The sequence below is a fragment of a genome, unplaced genomic scaffold (assembly GCF_019419815.1).
Source record: "Pyrus x bretschneideri cultivar Hongxiangsu unplaced genomic scaffold, Pyrus_bretschneideri_v1 Contig13, whole genome shotgun sequence".
NCBI lineage: Eukaryota > Viridiplantae > Streptophyta > Magnoliopsida > Rosales > Rosaceae > Pyrus > Pyrus x bretschneideri.
The window spans coordinates 8,620,792-8,643,751 of NW_025999424.1; the positions used below are offsets into that span (position 1 = coordinate 8,620,792).

Genomic DNA, 22,960 nt, shown 5'->3' on the forward strand with positions numbered 1-22,960 from the left:
GTATCCATTTTAGTTTAAAGTCGTCCAAATCCAATCCCCCTTTACTTTATTGTTCAATTTAGTCAGAAATCAATTTAGTTTGTGTTTTTAAAAGCATTTTGAGTCTTTTGGTTTGTCTTAGTGTTTTAACGTTTAGTTTCACATTCTTTGAGTCTAGTTTAGTGTTTTATCTTGTTTTTACGTTTTTGAGTCAATTTCCAAGAGATTAACAATCCCTCCTAATCCCCGGTCCAGAACGATCCCTACTTATACTTATACTACAATTGACAAAAAGATGGTTTAATTTGTGTGCGTATAAATCTCGCATCACATGCGTGCATCATTTCCCAGTTTGACTGAATCCTGGAAGGTTTTATTAAGATCACAGAAAAACTCTTCCCTCCCACACATATGATTACTGCATCCTGAGTCCAAGAACCAAAAGCAGTCACTTCTAGCCTTGTTGTCATTCACATATGCCATGAGTAGCATTTCTTCATTTGTCTCAGCAATGTTCGCCTGCTTTTCCTTTTTAGGGCACTCCCATTGAAAATGACCAAGCCCATGACAGTAGTAGCATTCAACCATGGATTTGTCATACCCAGACCGACCACGTCCTCTTCCCCTTCCTCGATAAGAACCACGACCCCCACTTCGTCCTTCTGGCTAAATTTCATTTGTGACTTGCAGTGCTTGTTCATCCATGGTATGCCTACTCATTCGTTGTTCATGGACGAGTAAACGACTTTGAAGTTCATCGATAGACAGAATGTCAATATCATTGGACTCCTCTATGGAGCACACAACATAATCAAATTTAGGCGTCATGGACCGTAAGATCTTTTCAATGACCACCACATCACCCATCTGTTCTCCGTGAAATTTCATCTTGTTGGCAATGGTGAGCGTTCGTGCAAAATAGTCATTCACTGACTCTCCTGTCTTCATGTGAAGTACCTCAAACTCTTTACGAAGAGCTTGCAGCTGTGCACGTTTTACACGAGCTGTGCCTTGATATTTTTGCTTCAATGAGTCCCAAATGTCCTTCGCTGTGTCCTTCTTCAAGATTGTCTCCAGTATCGATCGATCGATAGCTTGAAACAGATAATTCTTCGCCTTTAGATCTTTTAGCCTGTGATCCTCGTTCGCCTTCTTCTGTGTCTCTGTAGGATCCACTCCTTCTGCTGCTGCAGGAATCCCAACTTCCACCAGACCCCAGTATTCTTTGGATCGCAGAAAATTCTCCATGAGCATGCTCCAATGATCATAGTGCCCATCAAACTTAGGAATGGCTGGCTGCACGAAACTGCTTTCATCAGCCATATCGTTACTCCTTCTCACTGAACTCGTGTTTGTTTTAAGACGTTGATCAGGCCCCGTGGTGGGGCTCTGATACCAGATGTTAAAACCCAAAGAACCACAAGAAACCTGAGCAAAGAGAAAATCTGATGCACACTATTTTCAGAATGATTTGCTTATTCAATTCAAATATGATAATGGCCTTTTAAGGCTTTACAAGATAATGGAAAGTAAATGCAACAGCCCACGATTTTACAGCTCCTAGAATCGTGGTATTTGACTAAGCTTGAAACGAGCACCCTCCATCTTCAAATAAGCATCCCACCTTGATGGCCATCTTATATCGCTTTTCACAAACTCAACCTCATAAGTGAATGATACTTTCTCTTGCTCCCTTATTATTTGAGACTTTTTGACCACTGTGGGACAATTTACAGGTTGGATATTTTCATACATGGCTTTTTTCTTCATGGCCTCTGGGTCATATTTAATGCTGCAAGGGGAAACCTCAAAGCCAACAATCTCAAACCCAGATGCCTTCTTATCAGCTTCTGAAATGACACCCATGCCTTCTTCCCCAGTCCCGATTACCTGCACACCACTCCCTTCATACTCGTGAATCAAAACAGTGAACTTGAGGTGATTGATGATGTAATCTTCTTTACTGTTGGGTGGTGTGTACCCAACAGGAAACCCAGTCCACTGAATCTTAACCCCATTTCGATAAGCATACCTCATCGCAGGCAAATTATCAAGGATCATATTGACCTGATATAGATCACGGGTCGTCCTCTGTTTCAGCAGCTTTACGTCGTGCTTAGTCAAGGGGGGTGTGGTACACAGGTAAAGAGACTCATTCTTATTCATTTTGAAGCGGTACGCAGAGGTTTCGATCTCATCACCCATAAGGAGTTCCCCGAGATTCTCAGCACTTTTCTTGATACCTTCAGGGGGTTTGCAATAAGGGAGACTGTAGTAGCTCAAGGGCAGCCCAGTGCCTATAGAAGTCAAGGAGTTAACTTTGGTAATGATTTGTTGCCCATTCGAATATGTACGCATGTAGCTTCCGGGGAGATAAAACCCATTACAGGTGTGCACAAATACAACCAAAACACGCAGAGCCCATTTGATTGAGGGCACTCCCGGATTCGATATCGCCATCGGAGTCGAAAGAAAACACCACACTCACCACAAGTTGGAGTGAGCAGTGTATCTAAGCTAGCTCTTACAGATGCATTCACCAATTAATCTACACAAATGTCAAACAGAAAACATACTAATATCAGCCAAAAGAACACAAAGACTGAAAATTTAAGCTAATAATACAAAATTAAACATTCGGGTTAACAAATTTGATCAAGAACCGGCAAAACGATAATTAAAAAGCCATGAAAATTTTTAGAAATTGAGAACGAACCGTGACAGGTCCGGAACCGAAACGGATGCTGAGCGGCTGTGGTGCGCAAGAGAGAAGCAGAATCTCGGCGTCCCCCTTCGCTTAATATTATGCTGCTGCCATTAGACCGAACAAGCTCAGAGGGTTGACGGAACTAACTATGCTTTCTTCGGAATAAACGGTGCGAATTATATTTTGTACGCGCTAATATAATTAACTTATTTGCTTTCTTCGGAATGAACGATGCGAATGGCGAACTTATATTCGATCTTGGATGGCCGGTTTTCATTGTTTTTACCTTCACTCCAAAACTGTTTTCCTGGAAATATGAACAAATGGATTGTAACGTTGCCGGCTTTAAGCTGATTGGATGGGCGGTTTTCATTGTTTTTTCTTGTTAAGGTGATTGGTTGCGGGATAAATGAAATAAGCGGGTGAGTGATTGATTATTGTCACATGCTGCTGAAGACAAATTAAGTACGTCATAAGCCTTCAGGTTAATAGAGTCATAAGCCTTTAAGGTATTAGGATATGTCAAACTCCTAATAGACGATAACCAAATTTGGCATATCATATGAAGTGTAAAACTTCTCAATATTTTAAGTTAAAATTAATGAATTTTGACATCTTCTTTGAAAATGCTCTTTATTTGATTGAAAAACTTATAACTAGTTATTAACTTTTTATCCAAATTTTAAGTGTGACCATATAAGTAATGACATTATCTATTCAAGATTAAAACCTTCTTGTGTGCATGTGATAATTATTTTTTGAACAAGCTGCAATTAAACGTACCAATTTGTTATACGTAAAATGTATCATTTTTAAAATATAAAATGTACCTATTTTTTTTAATATAAAATTCATTCAATTTTTTCTAATTCATTTTTTAAACTTATATGGGTACATTCTCTTTCGTTGATTTGAGAATGTATTCATGTCAAGTTTCTTTGAAGAAATTTAATAATATTATTTAGCCTAATATCTATTTTTTGTGCTTTTAAAAAATGTACCCATGTTTTGTTACAGTAATGTTTTGGTTAATTTTTATAAATGTACGAATGAGTTTATCGTCACGTGATGTTTTTTTTTTTAATAACACCTGTCATGTGTCAAAAAATTTACACATACAATATTTTTTTGAACGAGATGCTGCAATGGCGGTGGATCCATTCCGTTTGAGATGTTCTCGTAGCTCATTTACACATCATATTATTTTATTTATTAATGAAATATTGTAAAATATAATTTATTAACCATCTGTATTATAACAGTATTTATAAATAATAGCCAAAATTTAACACCTTATTTCATGAATGTCACATTTTATAAAAACTTTCAAATATAGCAAAAAACTCATGTGAATAGACCTAAATACCCTCAAAAGCTCAAAAGTCATTTACACAGAAAACCCAAAGCACTTGAATATATCTCCTCTACATTGTTGTTCAAAGTGTGAGGCCGTGAGGACAGTTGGTAAACGTCGTTGAGCAGTTGCAGGTGTTGTCCAATTGTCAACTAATTGAGTACCAACTTGAAAATTTGTTGCTCATATCTAAAACTCAATCGTTACTGTTAATACAATATCATCACGACAAAATATTATTTGTACAATCATTTAAGCATACGTGATATTAGTTGAGGATTATAACTCATTGAAACCAAATTCCAATCCTATTATGCTTATGAATTTTCCTTAAATTTGTTGGATGACGTGGATTTAAAACCATAACAGTTTTCATAAGAGGATCTTTCAATTAAATTCGTGCTTTTCTTCCCCGCAAATCTAATTAATCTATAATCCCTATTAGCAAGTTCAAAATTGTACCCGATCTCACAAACCAATCAAAACCAAACAATGGAGTGAGGGTGTGCGAAAATGCTGCTCTCAACAATGGGGCTAAAAATATTAATCCATGTGCAGAAAGTTTTAAATTTTTAAACATGAAAATGATTGGGAAGTTCAGCAATGTTGCTGCTCGGATATATAGTTGGGTGAGAGTTTTGCCACTAATTTTCATTTGGTTTTAATTTTGAAGGTATTTAGGTCTATTTAAGTAACTTTTCTGTTATATTTGAAATATTTTATAAAATGTGATATTTATGAAATTGAATGTTAAATTTTGGCTATTATTGATAAAAACTCTTTTATAACTCGTGAAATCCGATAACATTAATTAGGGTTCTAAGATAGCTCTAACATGTCATTTCTTACAAAGAGTCACAGAAAACATGAACAAACAACAAAGATTATTTCTCATATAATCTTATACAATGAGAGGGGCCAAATTAAATTGTACAAACTTAATGGAACTTGAGGCTGGTCAAGATGTTGTTGTTGACCGGGTCGGCCAAGTGATCCAGAAGGTTCTGGTAGGGCCCCACACCAGTCACAAGACCCTGAATAAAATAACCCAAAATTGCTAGCATGGCAAGCCTCCCATTCTTCACTTCCTTGAGCTTCAACTCTTTCATCGACTTCTCATCTTTCCCAAACCCTAGCGGGTTGAACAAGGGCCCACCTGGGTAAGCAGGGTTATCCGACCCACCCAAGTACTTCTCCAAGCCCAAGAAGTATTGCTTGCTCATGGACCCGGGGTTGTACCAATCCTGGAACCTCCGGTGCTCGGCAAAGCCCATTAGGGCGAGCTCTAGGACAAAGAGTGTGTAGGGGTCGGCCCAATAGTTGTAGGTCCCGGCTGGCGGGATAACTCCGGTTTGGAACCAGGGAAGGGCAGTCTCGGCAGGGATAAGGCCGAGCTTGCCCAAGATTTCTGGGGCAATTGCACCAACTGCACCCAGCATGGCGTAACGTCCGTTGATGATTTCACCGTAGGCTAGCCATCTAGGCTCGATGAACCCACCTGTGCCTTCTGGGTCAGAGAGGCCCAATGGGTCGAATCCAAAGTCGCCGGGAAGGCTGCAAGTTAAATTTAACCATTTCTCAAAGTTAATTTAGGTGATGACCAAGTGCTTTAAATTTACATTTCCTTTTGGGAGAAAATTTGTCTTATAATATGTTATACATTTCGTCATATTTATCTCTATCATCACGGAATAAAATCAAATACAGTACATACAAACACAATTGAATATACAATTAGAAACAGCTAAAAATTGCCCATTATATATAAAGTGATTATAGTTTTTGTTCAAGGAGTAATAATTATGTGAGTCACCTATATGGGTGGATGAACAATGAGTATATGCTTTAAGGCATAGGGCTTCTAAATATACATGTGGTATAACATGAGTCGTGACGGATTTTGGCCAGAAGCACAATCCGATTTTTGTAGATTTTAATTTCTTTTCTCTGTGTTAAATTAAGCTTATCCTCCTGCTAATTGTCAACCCTAATCCATCTCCCACGTTCTCATCTCAGTCAAATAAAAAAAAAACCTAGTTCCGTTGCTCAAACTACACTATATGAGTCATGACGGTGTTACAGTCATACTAAAAGGGTGAGTTGAGCATTGTTACCTGCCATCCAGGTAAGAAAGGCTCTGCTTGGAAGCAAACCACAACTGTCTATCTGCTCCTTGCTGCACCCAAATCAAACCATAAAATCATAGACAAAGAACGTCAGTTTTGTTACACTAATAGAAACCAAATAGTAATACCACGTGACAGTACCAAAAGTGACATCTACGTACCTTAACGGGAGGAGTAGATGCCGCCCTTACTACAAAGAAAGCAGATTTTCTCGACCCAAATGGAGATTGGACAGCATTTGCTCCTCCAAATATCTGCCTAGCAACCTCCTTTGAGGCTGTTAAAGAAGATGATGAAACCAGAGCTTGTGCTGCCATTTTCTCTCTCTAGCGCTCTCTCTCTCCTCAGGCCACTCAAATATTTAGCTCAGTCTCTCAAATACCACAACTTCCTCCATGCAATAAGGAAGATACAGAATTGGTGTGGGCCAGGATGGAACCAAAACTTGTGGGCAATGTGCCGCTGGGTTCTTGGGTGGACATTGGAGCTGGACTCTGCTTTCAGATTAGGTTGGGATCTCACTGCCCAACAAAGCTTGTACACGTGGCGCCATCACCTGGATAAGAGATATTGCAAATTTCTCAACGGATACCTGATTTCACAAACTTGGTTTAGTAAAAGGATTTTTCTTTAATATACTATTAAATGATACATAAAAGTGAATAGCTGTAATTGAAAATAAAATATCTAAATAATTGTAGAAATTAAATTTAACGGCTAAACATCTGTAATGCTCGATTTTACAAATTTAGTTTACTACTACGTGACATTAAATGATATATAAAATAAATAGTTGTGATTAATAATACAATATCTAAACAGTTGTAGAAATTAAATTTAACGGTTAAAACATTCGTAACATTAACAATGCGTAGCATCAAAGCCGTACTCTATATCATGAAGATATTCGTTTGATCAAGCTGATTATTTGAATTGATACTTAATTTGTTAAGAGTTGTTGTATGTGCAATGCTGCAAGCACTACAAGTTGTCAATGTGCTTGGTTAGGTAGGTAGTACTCAATTCGTTTGGGGGCTTTGTAATTCTAGTGGTAGAGTATATGTATGCAGAGAATAACTTCGTTATTTTATATTGTACATAATTATGTGTCATGTCTTTCTCATCACGTGATTAGTCATGTGATGATACATATATTAGTTACAATTATGAATTTATAATTTTTTTCTACTTTTCATAAGTAAGCATCTTGCTGCATACACTGTCTGCACCTCTTTGTGACATTTCGTAAGCATCTTGCTTCAAAATCATACTTGAGGATAACATCAAAGTAACATTGATCCATTCCATTGTATATGTAATATGAGACGGAGGCAATCACATATACTAGTCATTTGGTATATAAGCCTATGCATGGTTATATAATATATACAACTGGTTGCACTTGAATTATCTTCACAGTCGTATGCTCATATTCAAACTTTTCATTTCCATTTTTTTGGGGGAAATTTCTTCGACACTACTAGCATTAAATGATACGAGAATGAATGGTTGTGATTGAAAATAAAACATTTAAACAGTTGTAAAAATCAAATTTAACGGCTAAAACATTCGTTGCATTGAATGATACATAGCATTAAAATCACACATTTTTTGTGAGTAAAATCGATATGAGACCGATAACAAGGGGTCACCACCGATAGAGAAAATTATGATTCGTTTTAGGCGAGCCAGACTCCATATGAAAACGACTATCGAACAGCCGTCTTCGAACCATAAGACATTGAATCAATCGGCTAGCAAAAAATTGACATGGGCCTCAAAATTCAATATCTAACCCAAATTAGACTTCAAAGGGTAAAGCTAGCCCAACATGAAGATCCAAATTACAAAGTAAAACGTGGGTCCCAAGGTCGAGCGCAGAGGATCCCAACCCGTAAATATCTCTTTCATTTCGTTTCCATAAACTCCTTCGCTCCACATCAGAGGTGACTCGTTCCCTCACTTCCTCGCCTCTCACTTAAACCCTAAACCCCAAACCCCAAATCCCAAATCCCAAATCTTAGGGTTTCTCTCTCTCTCTCTCTCTCCTCCGAAACCCTTAACCCCTTCGAATTGGATAAAAAATGATGGCCACCATCCTCCGCCGTACGCCTACTATAGCCACGGCGCGGACCTTCGCCGCCATCGAAACCCTCCTGATCAACCACCATTCATTTCTCGGGGCGCCAGGCCCCGAACTCGTACTTCCTGAAAATGGCGCCGTCGGCGGCGAGGCTAGGTTCTACACCGTCTCACCCCCGAAGACGAAGTTGGGTCCTTCGTACGGGTATCTAGTGAGGGACTTGCACGCGAAATCTGGGCCGTTGAGTTTTCGGGCGTCGACGCCTCTGGGCGCGCAGTTTGCCGTTGAGTACTCCTCCGAAGAGTCGACTAGAAGGAGCGGCGACGATGAAGGACTCGAGATCGCGAAGCTAGGGATTGCTAAGGAGATCGTGTCGGCTTTGGCCAATAAGGGTATCAGCAAGCTGTTCCCCATACAGGTGATTAATCATTTCCCAATTTTGTGCTTTGGTTGATGAGAAATGATTGAAAAAAGAAGATGTTTTTTTTTAGTTTACCTGTTGGTTGATTTGTGTGTGGACGATGTATTAATTCATTGTTTGGGGATTTTATGTAGAGGGCTGTGTTAGAACCAGCAATGCAAGGGCGGGATATGATCGGTCGCGCTCGAACAGGAACAGGGAAAACTCTTGCGTTTGGGATACCCATCTTGGATAAAATCTTTAAATACAATGCCATACATGGGTTTGTTTCGCAAATCACAATCATCAGTTAGATTATTAATGTGCTCCGATAGGGGTTTTCAATATGACTATCTAATTTCCCCTTGCTTCTTTTTGGTTTTTAGAGTTTGTATTTGATTTATGTTTGATTATATGTAGGCGTGGAAAGAATCCTTTGGCTTTGGTTTTGGCCCCGACAAGAGAACTCGCAAAGCAAGTTGAGAAGGAATTCCATGATACAGCACCTGGTTTGGATACAATCTGTGTCTATGGTGGTACCCCCATTTCAAGTCAAATGAGAGCGCTTGACTATGGAGTTGATGTGGCTGTTGGCACGCCTGGTCGTGTAATTGATCTTATCAACAGGGGAGCCCTGAATTTAGAGGAAGTTCAGTTTGTTGTTCTTGATGAAGCTGATCAGATGCTCCAGGTGGGATTCCAGGAGGATGTAGAGATAATCTTAGAGAGGGTGCCAAAGAAACGTCAGACGTTGTTGTTTTCTGCAACAATGCCTGGTTGGATTAGAAAGCTTAGTCAGAATTATTTAAAAGATCCAGCCGTTATTGATCTTGTAAGTATGTTTTTATTTGCCTGTTTTCGCCGACCAGGTGTAGCTACTTCTAGGATCAGATCATAAGCAATGTTATGCTGGACTGAGGACAACAAGCTTAAATTGAACGAGCAACGTGTCTTCTCCATTTTGTGTCTGGATATTTAGTGATAGTTTGCAAAGACGGAAGAATTAGGTTTCTAAAAAAATTTCAAATTGCACTAGTGGCAATATATTTTCTTTTGATTTTTTGTTTGGTAACATGGAAACTACTAGTATAAGGATGGCTTATGGAATAGACATATTCATCTGGTCATGTTTGCTAATTGAGAGCTGGCATGTGCTGTAGGTTGGGGATTCTGATCAAAAATTGGCAGATGGAATTTCTCTATTCTCGATTGCATCAGACTCATACGGAAGAGCATCAATTATCGGACCACTTATAACAGTAAGTAATCTTAACCTTTTCAGTTCTTACATTTTCCAACATCTGGTTCCTCCTCACCATCAAGTATGTGTGCCTGTTAGGAACATGCAAAAGGAGGAAAGACTATTGTTTTCACTCAGACAAAGCGTGATGCTGATCGATTGTCGTATGCCATGTCAAGAAGCTTTAGATGCGAGGCTTTGCATGGGGATATTTCACAAAGCCAGAGGGAAAGGACCCTTGCAGGTTTTCGAGATGGGAATTTCAATATTTTAGTTGCCACTGATGTTGCTGCTCGTGGGCTTGACGTACCCAATGTTGATCTGGTGAGATTTATTTAACCGTTTACCTTTGATTTAGTTTCATGTGTATTAATCTGTGTAGGTCTGCCGTAGTTTATAGTCACTGGACAAATGTACTACTACATTCTTTAATCTAGTAGTTTCTACAACATCCTCTCTTTCCCTTCCCTTTCATTAGCTTTCATGACTTGATTAAAGCTTTTAAATGCTCTAGTTAGGTCCATATGGTTTTCCACTGCATTTGGCAGTGATAATGTTATGGATACGAATTAAGGAAAAGGAGTTGGACTGACTTTCTTCACTTTCTTGGTCATAGGTGATACATTATGAGCTGCCAAATAATCCAGAAATATTTGTTCACCGGTCTGGCCGAACAGGTCGTGCTGGGAAGAAAGGAAGTGCTATTCTTGTTTACACACAGGATCAATCCAGGGCTGTTAGGACTATCGAGAGAGAAGTAGGATGCAAATTTACAGAGGTAAAGATGAAGTTTTTTTGTCTATGCATCTTCCATTTACTTTTAGGCTGGACGCTGTTCATAGTTCAAGGCATTGAGAGTAACACAATTCTGACTTTGATTATCATGTGCTTTTGGGTAATTGAATGATACTCATTTGACAGAAACAAATAGACGTTCCCATTAAAGATCTGTGTTTCCTCTAAAATGTTTGTGTGGACTCACGAGCATGCTTTCTGCTCATGTGATTTTATTCTTAGTTTGAGTCGAAGCTTAAAAGTGGTCTGACATAATGGTCTCCGGTATAGTATGGCGAGCTTCGCAACATAACCGAAAAATTCTATTATATATATTTCTCGGAGAAAATGTCTGGTTTGTGTATGTACTAGCATCCCAGACTGATTATATGATTACTTTTTTATCACCAGCTCCCCCGGATTGCTGTTGACAGCAAAAGTATAGACATGATGCCAGACATGGGTAGAGATCGATTCACGAAGGGTAGTCGATTTGGTGGTCCATCGGGACCAGGTTTTAGCCGTTCTGGTGGGTTTGGTCGTTCCAGTAGCTATGGTGATTCTTCTAGTCAGATGGGTAGATCTAGTGGACCTCGTTCCGGTCGTTTTGGTTCCTATGGTGATTCTCAATCTGGAGGTGGGTTTTCCGGATCTAGCTCAAACCGCGGAGGAAACTTTGGTAACTCAGGTTTCGGTCGTTCAAGTGGTTTCGGTAATTCTGACCGTTCAGGAGGTTTTGGTAGTTCTGACCGTTCAAGTAATTTCGGAGGGTTTGGTAGCTCTGATCGTTCTGGTGGTTCTAGGAACAATAATTCTAGCCGTTTTGGCAGCTTTGGGGATGACAAGTTTTGATGATGAACAAAACACTAGAAGACCCTAATTCAATGGTAAGTCTGTTTATGTATTTCTTATTGCTATCCCATACATTTATCGACTCAGGTTGGTTTCTTTTAATTGAGATATTCCCATGTGGTATTGGGTGAACAATGCTGATGATTCGCTGACTCGTCTGTCTTGCAATGCCAGTTAAGAAGATATGGAACCCAGGAGGAAAGAATTACCAAGAACAATTATGAACCGAAGTTAGAGGGGGCGTGTAGGGAGTGGTGCAGGCGTTTCTGCACCCGCGAGGAAGCATCTATAGGTGTTTTTTCTCTGTTTATATTAAGTTTATATATTAGAGTATGAAACGAAAGTCGTCATCGTATTCGGATGATGAGAGGAGGGCTCATAAAATGTAATGTATCTTTTTAGTATTATTATGCGTACGCTACTATTTTTTGTTGTTTATTTGGGTTGTCTTAATCCTTGAGAATTGAGTCAATATTCACCATTTCGATTTTTGAGTCAATATTCACCATCTATTTTTTAGTGTAATTTTTCACTGTTCATTTCTCGAACTACTCAGGAAAATATGTTTTAAAGTTACTCTCTTCCAACAAAGTGAAAACTGCGTGTCAATAAAATGTTGGACGTAATTCGGGTTAACAAAATGAAAGGAAAATTAAGGACAGTAGTTTGAGGTTTGTAATAATAAGATGACACCATATATTCACGTTACAAATTTTGGACACTCTTCTCTCAATTTGATTGGAATTTCAAATCATACTATACGCCAAAGACAAAAATAGCAGAAAGTGTATAGCACTAATCTAACTCTACTTAACTATTGCGAGATTTTTAATACAAAAATGAAAAAAGAAACAAGCTAAGAACCAGTACATGATTTACATTTCTATAGGATATAAATGTTGTCATGTGTTGAAGAGCTTCCTGAAAGGCCCGTCTTTTCTATCTTTTGCAGCTTCGGTTAACGCCAGGAACCTCTTGAACCCTGTTGTGGCTGCACCTCGCCCCAGTGCAGCTGCTCTGGTTAGCACATCGTCTCTGGATGCAATAAGTGCGGCTGAAGTAGGATTTGGTATCAGAGCAGCTGCGGGGGCAGTTGGGAGTGGGATAGTTGGGGCAGCGGGGGGTGGGAGAGAAGGTTTTGTGATTCCCGAGCCGTGCTTGTTAAAGTCATCTAGTATGCTTTGCTGATCTGCTTTCTTAAGACCCTGCACATTCATGCTCAAATTCAGTGAAACATACATTGAATTAACCGGATTATCCAACTCGTAACTCTTTTTGAAAAGTAAACATTTCTTCTAACTCTTGGAGTGGTAAAAATCCGCAGATTCCTTTTGTTGTTCAAAATAGTATGAACAGAACAGAATTGCGCTAAAGTTCAACGTCTGCTTGCAAGTCAGTCTCCTCTAGTTTCTTAAGAACTTTGAATTGATGAATGGAAAGAAAAAATGTCTCATGTGAAAAATGAATGGCTGTGAAAAGGCAGGAGAAGTTGATGACCACCTTGAGCTCCAAAATTCTCTGAAACTCCATGGGCGTTCCCTCTGGTAGCAACGCACGATATGTATCTGCAACAGAATCAATTGGCGACAGTATGACCTGTATGCAAAAAAAAAGAGATGAACCTACTTCTGAAAAGAAACCAGAGGCTGCCAGAAAGAGCACCAATAGACTGATACCTACCTTCAGAAGTGCTTCAGCTTTGCTCATCTCCCGGCTTACAAATTTCAAATAGCTAGCAGCACGTGAAGTCTGTTTGAAGAAATTATATTGATCCGTTACAGGTTTGATTTGTGTGCTAAGAAAACTAGTCAATTATGACGAGAAAGCTATCACGGGCACTTATGAGTAGGAATCAATTTCTCATGCTTTCAACCCTGTAATGTATAATTTAGGTGGAGTGTGACACTAATAGGATCATAACAGCTGTCCTTATAGCCGTAAACGAGGAAGGGGCTACTTGTACTTCATAGTTCTGATCATACTCGTAACTATAAACATATATCAACAATTCACTCACTTGGTGACCAAGGGATGGTATCTCCAAAAGAATTGTCTTTACAGCTTGAGTATCCAGTAGCATCTGCAATAGCATCCAAAGCATTTTTATTAATCACATGAATCAATCACAAAGTTCACTTCAGATACAAACTATAAAATTGCTTGGAGGAAAAAGAAATACATTTGATAAACGTATAAGAAAGATACCCTAAACTAGAGATAAACATATAATAATTCAAGAAAGTTTGATTGATTGATTTCTATCACAAGGTAAGATTTAAACTACTTTGAATTCAAGACTCGAGGGAAATCCCCGGTATATATCCCTCAACTCTCATTTGTGAAGCGGTTATATATACGTGTTCTCATTTCTTAAAATAAACAAAATCAGGTTTAAAAGGAAACAGAGGAGCTTATTAGGAATGCAGTCCCTACTTGTTGAGCTCCAGTTTCTGATATTTGCTTGCATTTGAAAATGTTAGTATAGAAACGCGGACCAAGAGATGATGCAAGCTGCACAGATGAAGTCAAGAGATTAGAACTACATTAGCAAAATGTTCAGAACGGACTTTAGTGTTAAGTATAAGGTAGATAACTGAGTGAAGGATGGCGCCACACGACTTTAAAATGGTTGCAAAAAGCAAGTCTTATCAATAAAAGAAAGAAAAATAAAATTATAGAAATAAATAATGACTCATGAACCTTGGGAAACAAGACTAAGATCTATGGTAAAAAAGATAACATAAAACACGTCAGCCCCTTGTATTACCTTGTCCAAGAAAAATTGAAGTAAATTGGTGAGAGAAGTGTTCCAAGTATAGGAATACTACTAGCAAGGATCATATTTATGCCATTAACATACCTACAAAAAGGCGGGTTTAGTCATTTGTAGAAAGTGTGTATTTGATGTAAAGAAGCAGAATCTAGATTATTCCTAGCTTACTCTGATTGGTCACCAACACTGTCAAGCGTAGCCCATGGAACTCGTGTCATTGCAGCCATTTCAACATCAAACTTAGTTTCTAGGCCATGCACCAAGGTTACCAATGCTTTTGTTATAACGGCTGAAAATTCATCCTGCACAATTGCACAACTCTTGTAGAAAATGAACATAAAAAAAAATGCCATAGGCGAACTACTTATAAAATAGCTTATACCTGCACTTCCGACATATCCACCCCATCAGCAAACTGAGAATCAATTATTTTGGATACACTTTCAGCCAGTTCACCAGACTGCAAATAATTAAACATAAATTACCAAGAATGTAAAATAGTTTTCATTCTTGTACTATAGTTGTTTATACACACACACATAAATCATGTGAACGGTGCTAATCATAAATTAATCACACCTCACAGTGATTTCAGAAAGAAGACATGCAATACCAACTTAGATAGAAAACTGAAAAACCACCAAGTACTGACAACAATTTCCATCGGAAATTCAGTGTACATGGTAATTACAAGTTTTTTTTTATTTTTTTATTTATTTTTTAATGATAATTACGAGCACATATGTTTTACACCTCATGTTAATATTTATAAGCTGATCAAGATAACAAGATTCACATGACACATTATGGCAACATATTAATGCAGTCGGTGACGCATACAATAAGCCGTGCATTCATTTTTCACTCAAGTTATTATGGAGGTATGTGTGTCAGACACCTTACAATCAGAATGTAATGTAAATCATTAATTTAATCAGTGCCTTTGTTAGCTTCTACCTTTTGTAATGCAAAAAGATAAGAAAATACATTAGACAAAAAGAATCATCTAGTTCTAATTTATCTGGAGATTCCCATCGGACATAGAACCCCTTTCTCATAACAGCATCTGCTGTAAGTTTTAGTTGAGACGAAGCATTACAACTTCACACGCAGATAGGAATTCAGCTAACAATCAAAAGTCAGAGCAGTTGCATGTCTCCAAAAACTGCTTACCGTCTTATGGCAGTATTCTGCCGAGTTGACAATGTAACAAATCACCTTTTCATCTCTGTCAGATGTCTGCTTAAGCATAAATGAAAATTAGCACCTATTCAGAATAACAAGAATTTTGTGAAATAGTCATGAAGCTTAAAATTGGTCTTTTATACCTTTATCTGTCCGTCCATACCAGTTGCTGCTGCAACAATTCCTGTACCACCTTTAGGTATTCTTGCAAAAAGCTTGGTAGCATATGCTTTGAGAATCCTTTGAAACACCTAAACTTGGAAAGACACATCATATCTGATTATTTAAAAATATCTATTTACCTGTACAGTTTAAGTCACAAGGACGAAATTTGAACAAAAAAAAAAGTCGCAAGGAAGAAACATGCATTTTTCTTCTAATGTTTGAAGGTGGTTGAAGTAGAATAGTCTTGCAACAAAATATGATGGCCTAATATCACTATGCATCCACAATAGAGTTTTGTTTATGGATATGTAATATTATATGCACTATGTGTGTCGATACCAATTAGGATATTAAGCAAGGAACTTCAATAAAGTACCTTGAACAAATTAAATAATGTCTGGTTCTTTGTCAAAGCACTGCATCTCTTTAAGCTCCTCTTGATTATAAGAAACAACTGCAAGACCAAAAGGTGCAACCAAGTCAACATTATTAACATCATTAACGAAATAATCATAACCTAAAGAAAATTTAGCCATATGTGATTCTAAGGCATGGTTCTAAGAATTCAGTGTCCTAAATAAAAAAAGTTTCTTGAAACAAATAAAGGATCTACAAGAATATAACGATTTGAGTATTGAATAACATTTTATATGTTCATATCACATAAATCAGTTAAAGAATGACATCAATAAACTAAGAGTGACTGAGGACAGTGGAAACACGCACTGGGGCCAAATCAAAGGCATTCAGTCTTATTCTAGTCATTCTCATTAACTGCAACACTAAACTTCTAAAGTGACAGTAGGAAAATGTTCTTACCTGCATGCTACTTGATAAAACATTATTCTGACTTCCCTCTTCAATGTCCCATGTTTCCTCCTATTGGAAAGATGAAAACAAAACCTAAATCAAATGGGAAAAGACACTAACAAACTATTGAACATATGTTGTAAGAAGTAATAAATCTATTCTACCTGAACAAGTTTCTCCAAATACTCCATCAGTGTCTTCTCTTCTAGTTCTGTGTAAACATTCAAGTGAGGCTCAAAGCAAGATGAAATGATTCCACGGAAGTTGAACTGCCAAATCAAACAGTACAAGTAATTCTCAGAAATTATATCTATGAGATGATAGACTTAGCACTAAAATACAAGAGGACCATAATAATAGACTGTAACTGCAAACATGATGATATCCTAGTCATCTTATACCAAAGTGACAACCCAAATTTTTAACCAGGATACAACAAGTCAACATCTTGATATAACTTCACATGGATTGCTTAAAATTATTTTCAACACACACTCAAGCAATCTCACTATATAAGATTCACCATTATGGTATGATAAAGGTAACGCAGAAAATATACAGGAATGACATACAAGAAAAGTCAAATCTAATTATACACACATTAATCGCTCATTTCATATATATTACGAGGTTACTTATTATGAAAGAATATATGTAGAAGAAAAATATTTACCCCAGCTGCAGGCGCTGATAACTCTTTATCCTTTTCCTGGAAAATGAAAATCAGAAGGAGAGCTTATTAACTTGCTGGTATAAGGAATTCACATTGTGAATTTTCAACTATATTAAGCAATACATAGCATCCATACCTCTGTGGTACTTTCCTGATGTGCAGCAAGCTTCTTTTCATACTTCTTTCTAATATCTGAGGCACTTTCACTAGTGTTTTCCCCTCTACCAATTTCTTCAATCTCATTTCCAATCTCCCTGCCTCGAGTACCACCACCAAATTTCTCTGCCAATTCATCCTCAAATTCAAGAGTTCGCTGTAGTGCCTATAGGCAGCAGTCAAAGCATTAAAAAAACCAACAAATGAGAACGTTTTGAAGGCCATGAGATTGGATATAAAATGTCAACTACAATAAATATTATTGCGTTCTATTTATCACAACCATATCCTTGCAAGAACCCTAATATAGATGTGCCACTTGAGGTAAGGAAATGCTTAATGATTATAGTTTCCCATATTAAGTCCAATTAGGCAGATCCAACCAAACTTGCACAGACAATCCAATCACAACCATAATTGGGTTTGGTTCAGTTTGCTCTTGCTATTGTTTTTTCCCTAGTATAAACTTCATTGATTCATTAAAGAGAGCACCCATACAGAATAGCGACTGGAAGATCTCAAGAAGACAAGCAATGCATGATCCATGTGGCTCCTAAAAAATTACATATGCATGCACTACATTGCTCATGGGTTGTTTAAAGGTTTCAACAAATGTACCCAATATTATTAAGGAAAAAACTAAACTAAGCTTTTGTACTCTGCTGATTGGGTCAACATCTTTCACGTGGTTTCTAAAAAAAAGGATGTCTCACTTGTTTAATGGCCATTTCCAGTTATTTTCAAGAGGCAAAACAAATGATATCACATCATATGGATATGGAGTTGAAATAACAAACTGAAGAGAATAACTGACTGCAACAAGAGACGGATGGTTGCACTCATACCTAAGCCAAAAAGGAAGTGGATTAAAATAGTGCAAGACGACATGATAACATAACGATATTTGATTCAAATGCCTCAAAAAAGGTTGAAATTGGGTTTATCTGAGCTTTAGGTTGTTTGTGCTGCTTCTACAAGAATAGACAAGAATCAAACTAATCTAAGACAAACTAAAGAAGCACCAAATATCACTCCTCAACTACATGTAAAATCAATCCAAAACATAAATAGGAAAAAGGCTTACCAACAATAATATCCCAACATCGAGCTTTTCTTTCTGATTATTATGTATATCTTCCAGCTGCTTTCTGAAAAAAGAACAATACAAAAAAGTTCAACTTTTTAAGTTTCTTTGAATTCTCTGGTGAAATCAGATGTACACTAGAACCCCCTATGTCCAGAGAGTCAAGTAAATGGCAAAAAAGGAAACAAATAAAATGTCAACCTCAAAAGTAAACTAGGTTGTCTTTTATGGAATTTTACTTCAAACATTTTTCTTCTCCTCTGATTGAAAAAAAAAAATATATATATATATATTAAGCAAACTAAAATCTCAAAACATTAATGGAGGAAAGGAAGAAACATCTATTTTATCTCTATGTGTGATGCCATCACTTGCCTTCCCTTCTACTTAGTTACACATGTAACCACCAGCACAGAGAACACTACTATGTTCAGATTTTTTTCTTGGTTCACCATGTTGAAACCTTGAATATAATAAGGATTGCAATAGGAACGACAGTTTCCAAATGCTAATAGTTCTTTTTGGGTATTTAAAGAAGTTGATGGCTACATTTTATGTAAAAGGAAAACTAAGAAAATTCCACCCTCTGTGAAAAGGAATTGAAGCTATCGACGAACTTTGATATCAGAGGGAAGTCGATTGTACCTTGTTTTTTTACAGAACTGAATACAGAGCCGATAAGGAACATGCCATGAAGTAGGAAAGATTTTCCAAATTTCTTCATTTGTTCTCATACGACGCTTGATCCATGCATATCTTCGTTCAGTTTTATCCAACTTAGCTAGTTCTACAAATAGAGAAAACAAGATGAAATTCAAAATTAAGGACAATTAAAGTGAAGTCTTCATACATACTGAAAGCATCTGCTAAGAATAACATCAAACATGAGCACACACCAGCTCCTTCAAATATCTGCTCATAGGAAGTAAGCTCCCTGCTGCAAAAGTTATTTACTAGTTCTTCCCTCACAGATGGCTCCAAAGCATCAACAACCAGGCAAGCATCAGATAACTGCTGAAGTAAATTTGTTTCCTCCGTCTCCTTTCCAGTACCTAAGCTGAGAAGAAACCGCAATAGAGAAGATACTAAGGATACTAAAGAGTCAAAGACAGCAAAAACATTATAGTTGCAGCAGTTTAACTAATAGTCATACACAAACAACTCCATTATATAGTTCTAGGCACACACATCCTAACAAAGAATAAAGAATATGACCAAATGCTATAATTAGTAAACCCCAAAACCTAGTATCAATAGTTGTTCAATGATCTATCTTTTAATGGTCTGCTTAAACATTAATTTGTATATAAAGCACTGCATATTATTTTAAACACATACCTTGAGAAATCAGAAAACACGTGCGACTTTAGTATTTGTTTGATATTCTTAAATTTTTCCCTCAGCTCCATGATTTTCGGAATGTCCCGATAAGCTTCAAAATGGCTACATAACTGGTTAACTGCCTGATACACATCATAAACTCGAATCAAAATGAAGCACTTTCTCAAAATTCATATAACACTAATCTTCTAAAACTAGCAGTTACTTTTCAATCATCTTTGTATAATGCAAAAGTTCGTATCACGAAGAATACTATTCTATTCCCACAGATATTACAAAAGGAAAATAACACAGAATGCATCCAAAAAATGCACTTCTTATGAGGATCTTCCAAATGCTTAAACAGTGTACCAATAATCAGATGCTACAAAAGACCAAAGCATAATTGAGAACATCAAACAAAAGGAGTCACAAAGTAAGCTCCTGTTTTATCTACAGTAAAATGACACTGTATACTAGGAGATACCTTACCTCCAACTGTGTGGCTGCCTCTTTATAGTGTCGTTTCGAAGCCAGTACTTGAAGCTGCTCAACAGCAGAGACTGCCATGTTACCAAAAAAAAAAAAAAAAAAACCAAGTGCACTCCCATGAGAATAATATAAAGGCATTCATCATCAGTTTCTAATCAGGGTCAAACAGTTGATCTATAAATCTTGATCAATCGTCACTGTAAAAATCATAAACGAGGAACTAACCGAGCATGGTTAGGCGATGAAGAGCAGTAATCGTCGTTGTTATATGCTTCTTTGCAGAGTCTAACTTCTTAATATCCCTACATATTTCTTGAACCATTGTCTCGCTTTGCTCAGCTTTCGTTTTAATTTCACGGATTTTATACATGAGTTCCTGCCTTAGAGCATCACAAAGTAAATAAATAAAACAAAACAAAAACAGCAAACTAAAAACTAAAAGCCAAAGAAAATCCATTTACAACCCTTTTATTCTGCAAATTACATCAATGCTTATGAACCGAGTTTAAGAACAGACCTCCACGGCACGTGTAGCGGCAGCAAGATCTTCTTTTGCTTTCATGCCCGAATTGCTCTGAAAAACCACACCAGCCAATCCATAAAAAACTACAAAACTAGATAAAAAATAAAAAAAAAAACGTGCAATTGCAGTTGTGAGCTCAGAGCTCAAAAGGCAAAGGCGACGACCTGCTGGCGAACAGCGGCTAAAATTCCAGCATCTACACGCCGAATCTCACCGTGTATCTTTTGCATTAGCGGCTCCACACCAGATAAAGACGCCTCTGTTTGCACAATTCAAAGCATTCAAAAAGTAAGTTCAACACCTACACATTCTGCTTATACAACACAAACAGATACATATACGCATATATACACACACACACATAGAGAGAGAGAGAGAGAGAGAGAGAGAGGGAGGAGAGACACATACCTGTGGGGAACATCTGGTTGATGTATTCCAAAGCGCTTGACTTATCCATGGCTGCCAAATTAAGCTCGAGCTCGTTGCGTTGGAGTAATGGATGGGAAGAAACAGTTGGAAGGAGGAGATCTGAGAATTTGGAGAGTGGATTCTCTCTCTTCTCTCTCTCTCTCTCGCTTTGCTTTTGATTCAGCAATGGCGCTGTAAAATGGGTCGATCTAGGATCGACGTGAATGTGTGAACCGGGTTTCGGAGGAGTACCGACTCTGACCCGAATTTTTTGGAGCGGGCTAGAAAGCCTGGGTTTGTATCCAACTTACATGGGCTGGGCCTCTACTTTATGAACCCGTGGGCCGAAGAATTTTGCATGAGTTTCTTTGACGAATAAACGATTTTTTAGTAAAATCTAATTAATGTAGCCTGCAGCCATTTACTATTACGATATATTAGTATTCATGTTCACTTATAAGTGAAAGGTTTTATATTCGATTTTCGTCTGAAGAAGAAGTTGAACAATATTATTGCTAGTCCATTATAAGGTTAAACTCATTCTCTCATCTTTAATCTAGATAATATCGTTTGTTCAAAAATAAAAAATAAAAAAAATAATATAGTCTTCATATACGGTTTAACTCAGTTTGCCAATGGCATTTTGTACGTCTATTATATCAAGGTTCACGTCTGTTAACGTAAATTAGAACAATTTAGAATACATTTTATTAAAAACTAAATCTAGCCTTATTTCGAGTGGGGCACATATTTTGAGAACTCTTCATTATTAAGCCTAAACTCTCTTAAAGAAATTGCTAATCAACAATTTATTTTTTAATAAGACAATAAACTATTCTAAACCACTCTCGTTTCTTTAATAGAACTTAAACTCACGTTAGTTATACTCATATTCATAGAGAGAAATGTTAAAGAGATTCTCTCAAAGTGGGACTCTTTATGGATTCTCTGTCACCTCACAGTTTAACGTTAATTCTCATGTTAACATTATAAAATATTGTGTAAAAGATAAAAGGTAGCAAAAAATTCATGAAGAGTTTTACTTTTGAAAAAGTTTCTTTAACATTTCTTTTATTTCTTATCAACCAAATAATAGAATTCATTTCTTTGTACAATTTAATATGATCTTTTTTTAAAGGAAACGCTTGTTTCGATGATTCCTTCCCCTCTTCAAACTCAAACTCTAATTTAATATGACGTAGAGAAATCTTTGATAAGTAATAATTTAATTTTCACTTTACCAGACAATCGAATATAATATGAAAATTGATAGAAGGAGTTTTTGAGTTTATCCATTGTAAAATATTTTAGTCATTTCGTAAAAAAATTGTTACTGTGCTCGTTAAGTGAATGAGTTAGTTTGACAAAAATACCCTTCAAAAGGTGGTCACGTAATCATTCATATAACAATTTAACGAAAATATTAATAATTTTTCATTGAAAGATCAAAATGACAAACTTAGAAACCAAATTATCCAAAAACCAAAATGAAAAGCTGAAAAGACTTATTTCAAATAAAAAAGTAAGCATATCTAATTTAAAACTTAAAACATTTCACTACTTAGTATTACAGTATAGTGATATTTCTATTCACTTGTAAGTGAAATGTCTTAGGTTTCGATTCTTGCTAAAGACGATGTTAAGCCACATATTGCTAGCCTATTATGGAGCTAAGCCCACCTCCTTCTCTAGTGTAGGTAATATTTTTTCTTCAAAAAAAAAAAAAAAACTTAAAACATTTCTAATTTAAAACTCAAAACAGGACCCCATAAAAAGCTATTTGATGTGTCATCCTTTTTGTCCTAAGCCTTTGTTTGTACTAACAAGTTAAATTAAAGCAGCTAATCATGCTTAAT

General features: G+C 37.0%; 5 protein-coding genes across 5 annotated transcripts; 1 reads left to right on the top strand and 4 right to left on the bottom strand.

The window, feature by feature from the left end:
- Positions 1 to 645: 645 nt before the first annotated feature.
- On the bottom strand, positions 646 to 1,302 carry LOC125474776. The gene has a single exon (XM_048578754.1). It carries the CDS (start codon positions 1,300 to 1,302, stop codon positions 646 to 648), a length of 657 nt encoding a protein of 218 aa, XP_048434711.1.
- Positions 1,303 to 1,408: 106 nt separating this feature from the next.
- LOC125474998 (transmembrane 9 superfamily member 12-like) lies at positions 1,409 to 2,850 on the bottom strand. The gene is made up of 2 exons (XM_048579303.1): positions 2,696 to 2,850; positions 1,409 to 2,527 (listed from the first exon to the last, which is right to left on the bottom strand). Exon 2 carries the CDS (start codon positions 2,437 to 2,439, stop codon positions 1,540 to 1,542), a length of 900 nt encoding a protein of 299 aa, XP_048435260.1. The 5' UTR covers positions 2,440 to 2,527; positions 2,696 to 2,850; the 3' UTR covers positions 1,409 to 1,539.
- A 1,992-nt stretch (positions 2,851 to 4,842) lies between these two features.
- On the bottom strand, positions 4,843 to 6,498 carry LOC125474999 (photosystem I chlorophyll a/b-binding protein 3-1, chloroplastic). The gene is made up of 3 exons (XM_048579304.1): positions 6,328 to 6,498; positions 6,155 to 6,216; positions 4,843 to 5,594 (listed from the first exon to the last, which is right to left on the bottom strand). Exons 1-3 carry the CDS (start codon positions 6,481 to 6,483, stop codon positions 4,979 to 4,981), a joined length of 834 nt encoding a protein of 277 aa, XP_048435261.1. The 5' UTR covers positions 6,484 to 6,498; the 3' UTR covers positions 4,843 to 4,978.
- Positions 6,499 to 8,107: 1,609 nt separating this feature from the next.
- On the top strand, positions 8,108 to 12,014 carry LOC125475001 (DEAD-box ATP-dependent RNA helicase 53, mitochondrial-like). Its single transcript, XM_048579306.1, has 8 exons — positions 8,108 to 8,667; positions 8,805 to 8,932; positions 9,070 to 9,481; positions 9,810 to 9,908; positions 9,989 to 10,213; positions 10,506 to 10,667; positions 11,075 to 11,550; positions 11,690 to 12,014. The coding sequence occupies exons 1-7, from the start codon at positions 8,251 to 8,253 to the stop codon at positions 11,513 to 11,515; spliced, it is 1,884 nt and encodes a 627-aa protein (XP_048435263.1). The 5' UTR covers positions 8,108 to 8,250; the 3' UTR covers positions 11,516 to 11,550; positions 11,690 to 12,014.
- A 153-nt stretch (positions 12,015 to 12,167) lies between these two features.
- LOC125475000 (vacuolar protein sorting-associated protein 53 A-like) lies at positions 12,168 to 21,307 on the bottom strand. The gene is given in 25 exon segments (XM_048579305.1): positions 12,168 to 12,720; positions 13,016 to 13,111; positions 13,196 to 13,264; positions 13,533 to 13,595; positions 13,949 to 14,026; positions 14,283 to 14,299; positions 14,302 to 14,375; positions 14,457 to 14,590; positions 14,671 to 14,748; positions 15,462 to 15,527; positions 15,617 to 15,724; positions 16,015 to 16,092; positions 16,458 to 16,517; positions 16,613 to 16,717; positions 17,122 to 17,157; positions 17,258 to 17,443; positions 18,362 to 18,425; positions 19,007 to 19,148; positions 19,258 to 19,418; positions 19,700 to 19,824; positions 20,174 to 20,244; positions 20,399 to 20,549; positions 20,691 to 20,747; positions 20,861 to 20,955; positions 21,105 to 21,307. Coding segments are annotated over 25 exon segments (2,466 nt in total). The 5' UTR covers positions 21,154 to 21,307; the 3' UTR covers positions 12,168 to 12,417.
- Between the last annotated feature and the right edge of the window lie 1,653 nt (positions 21,308 to 22,960).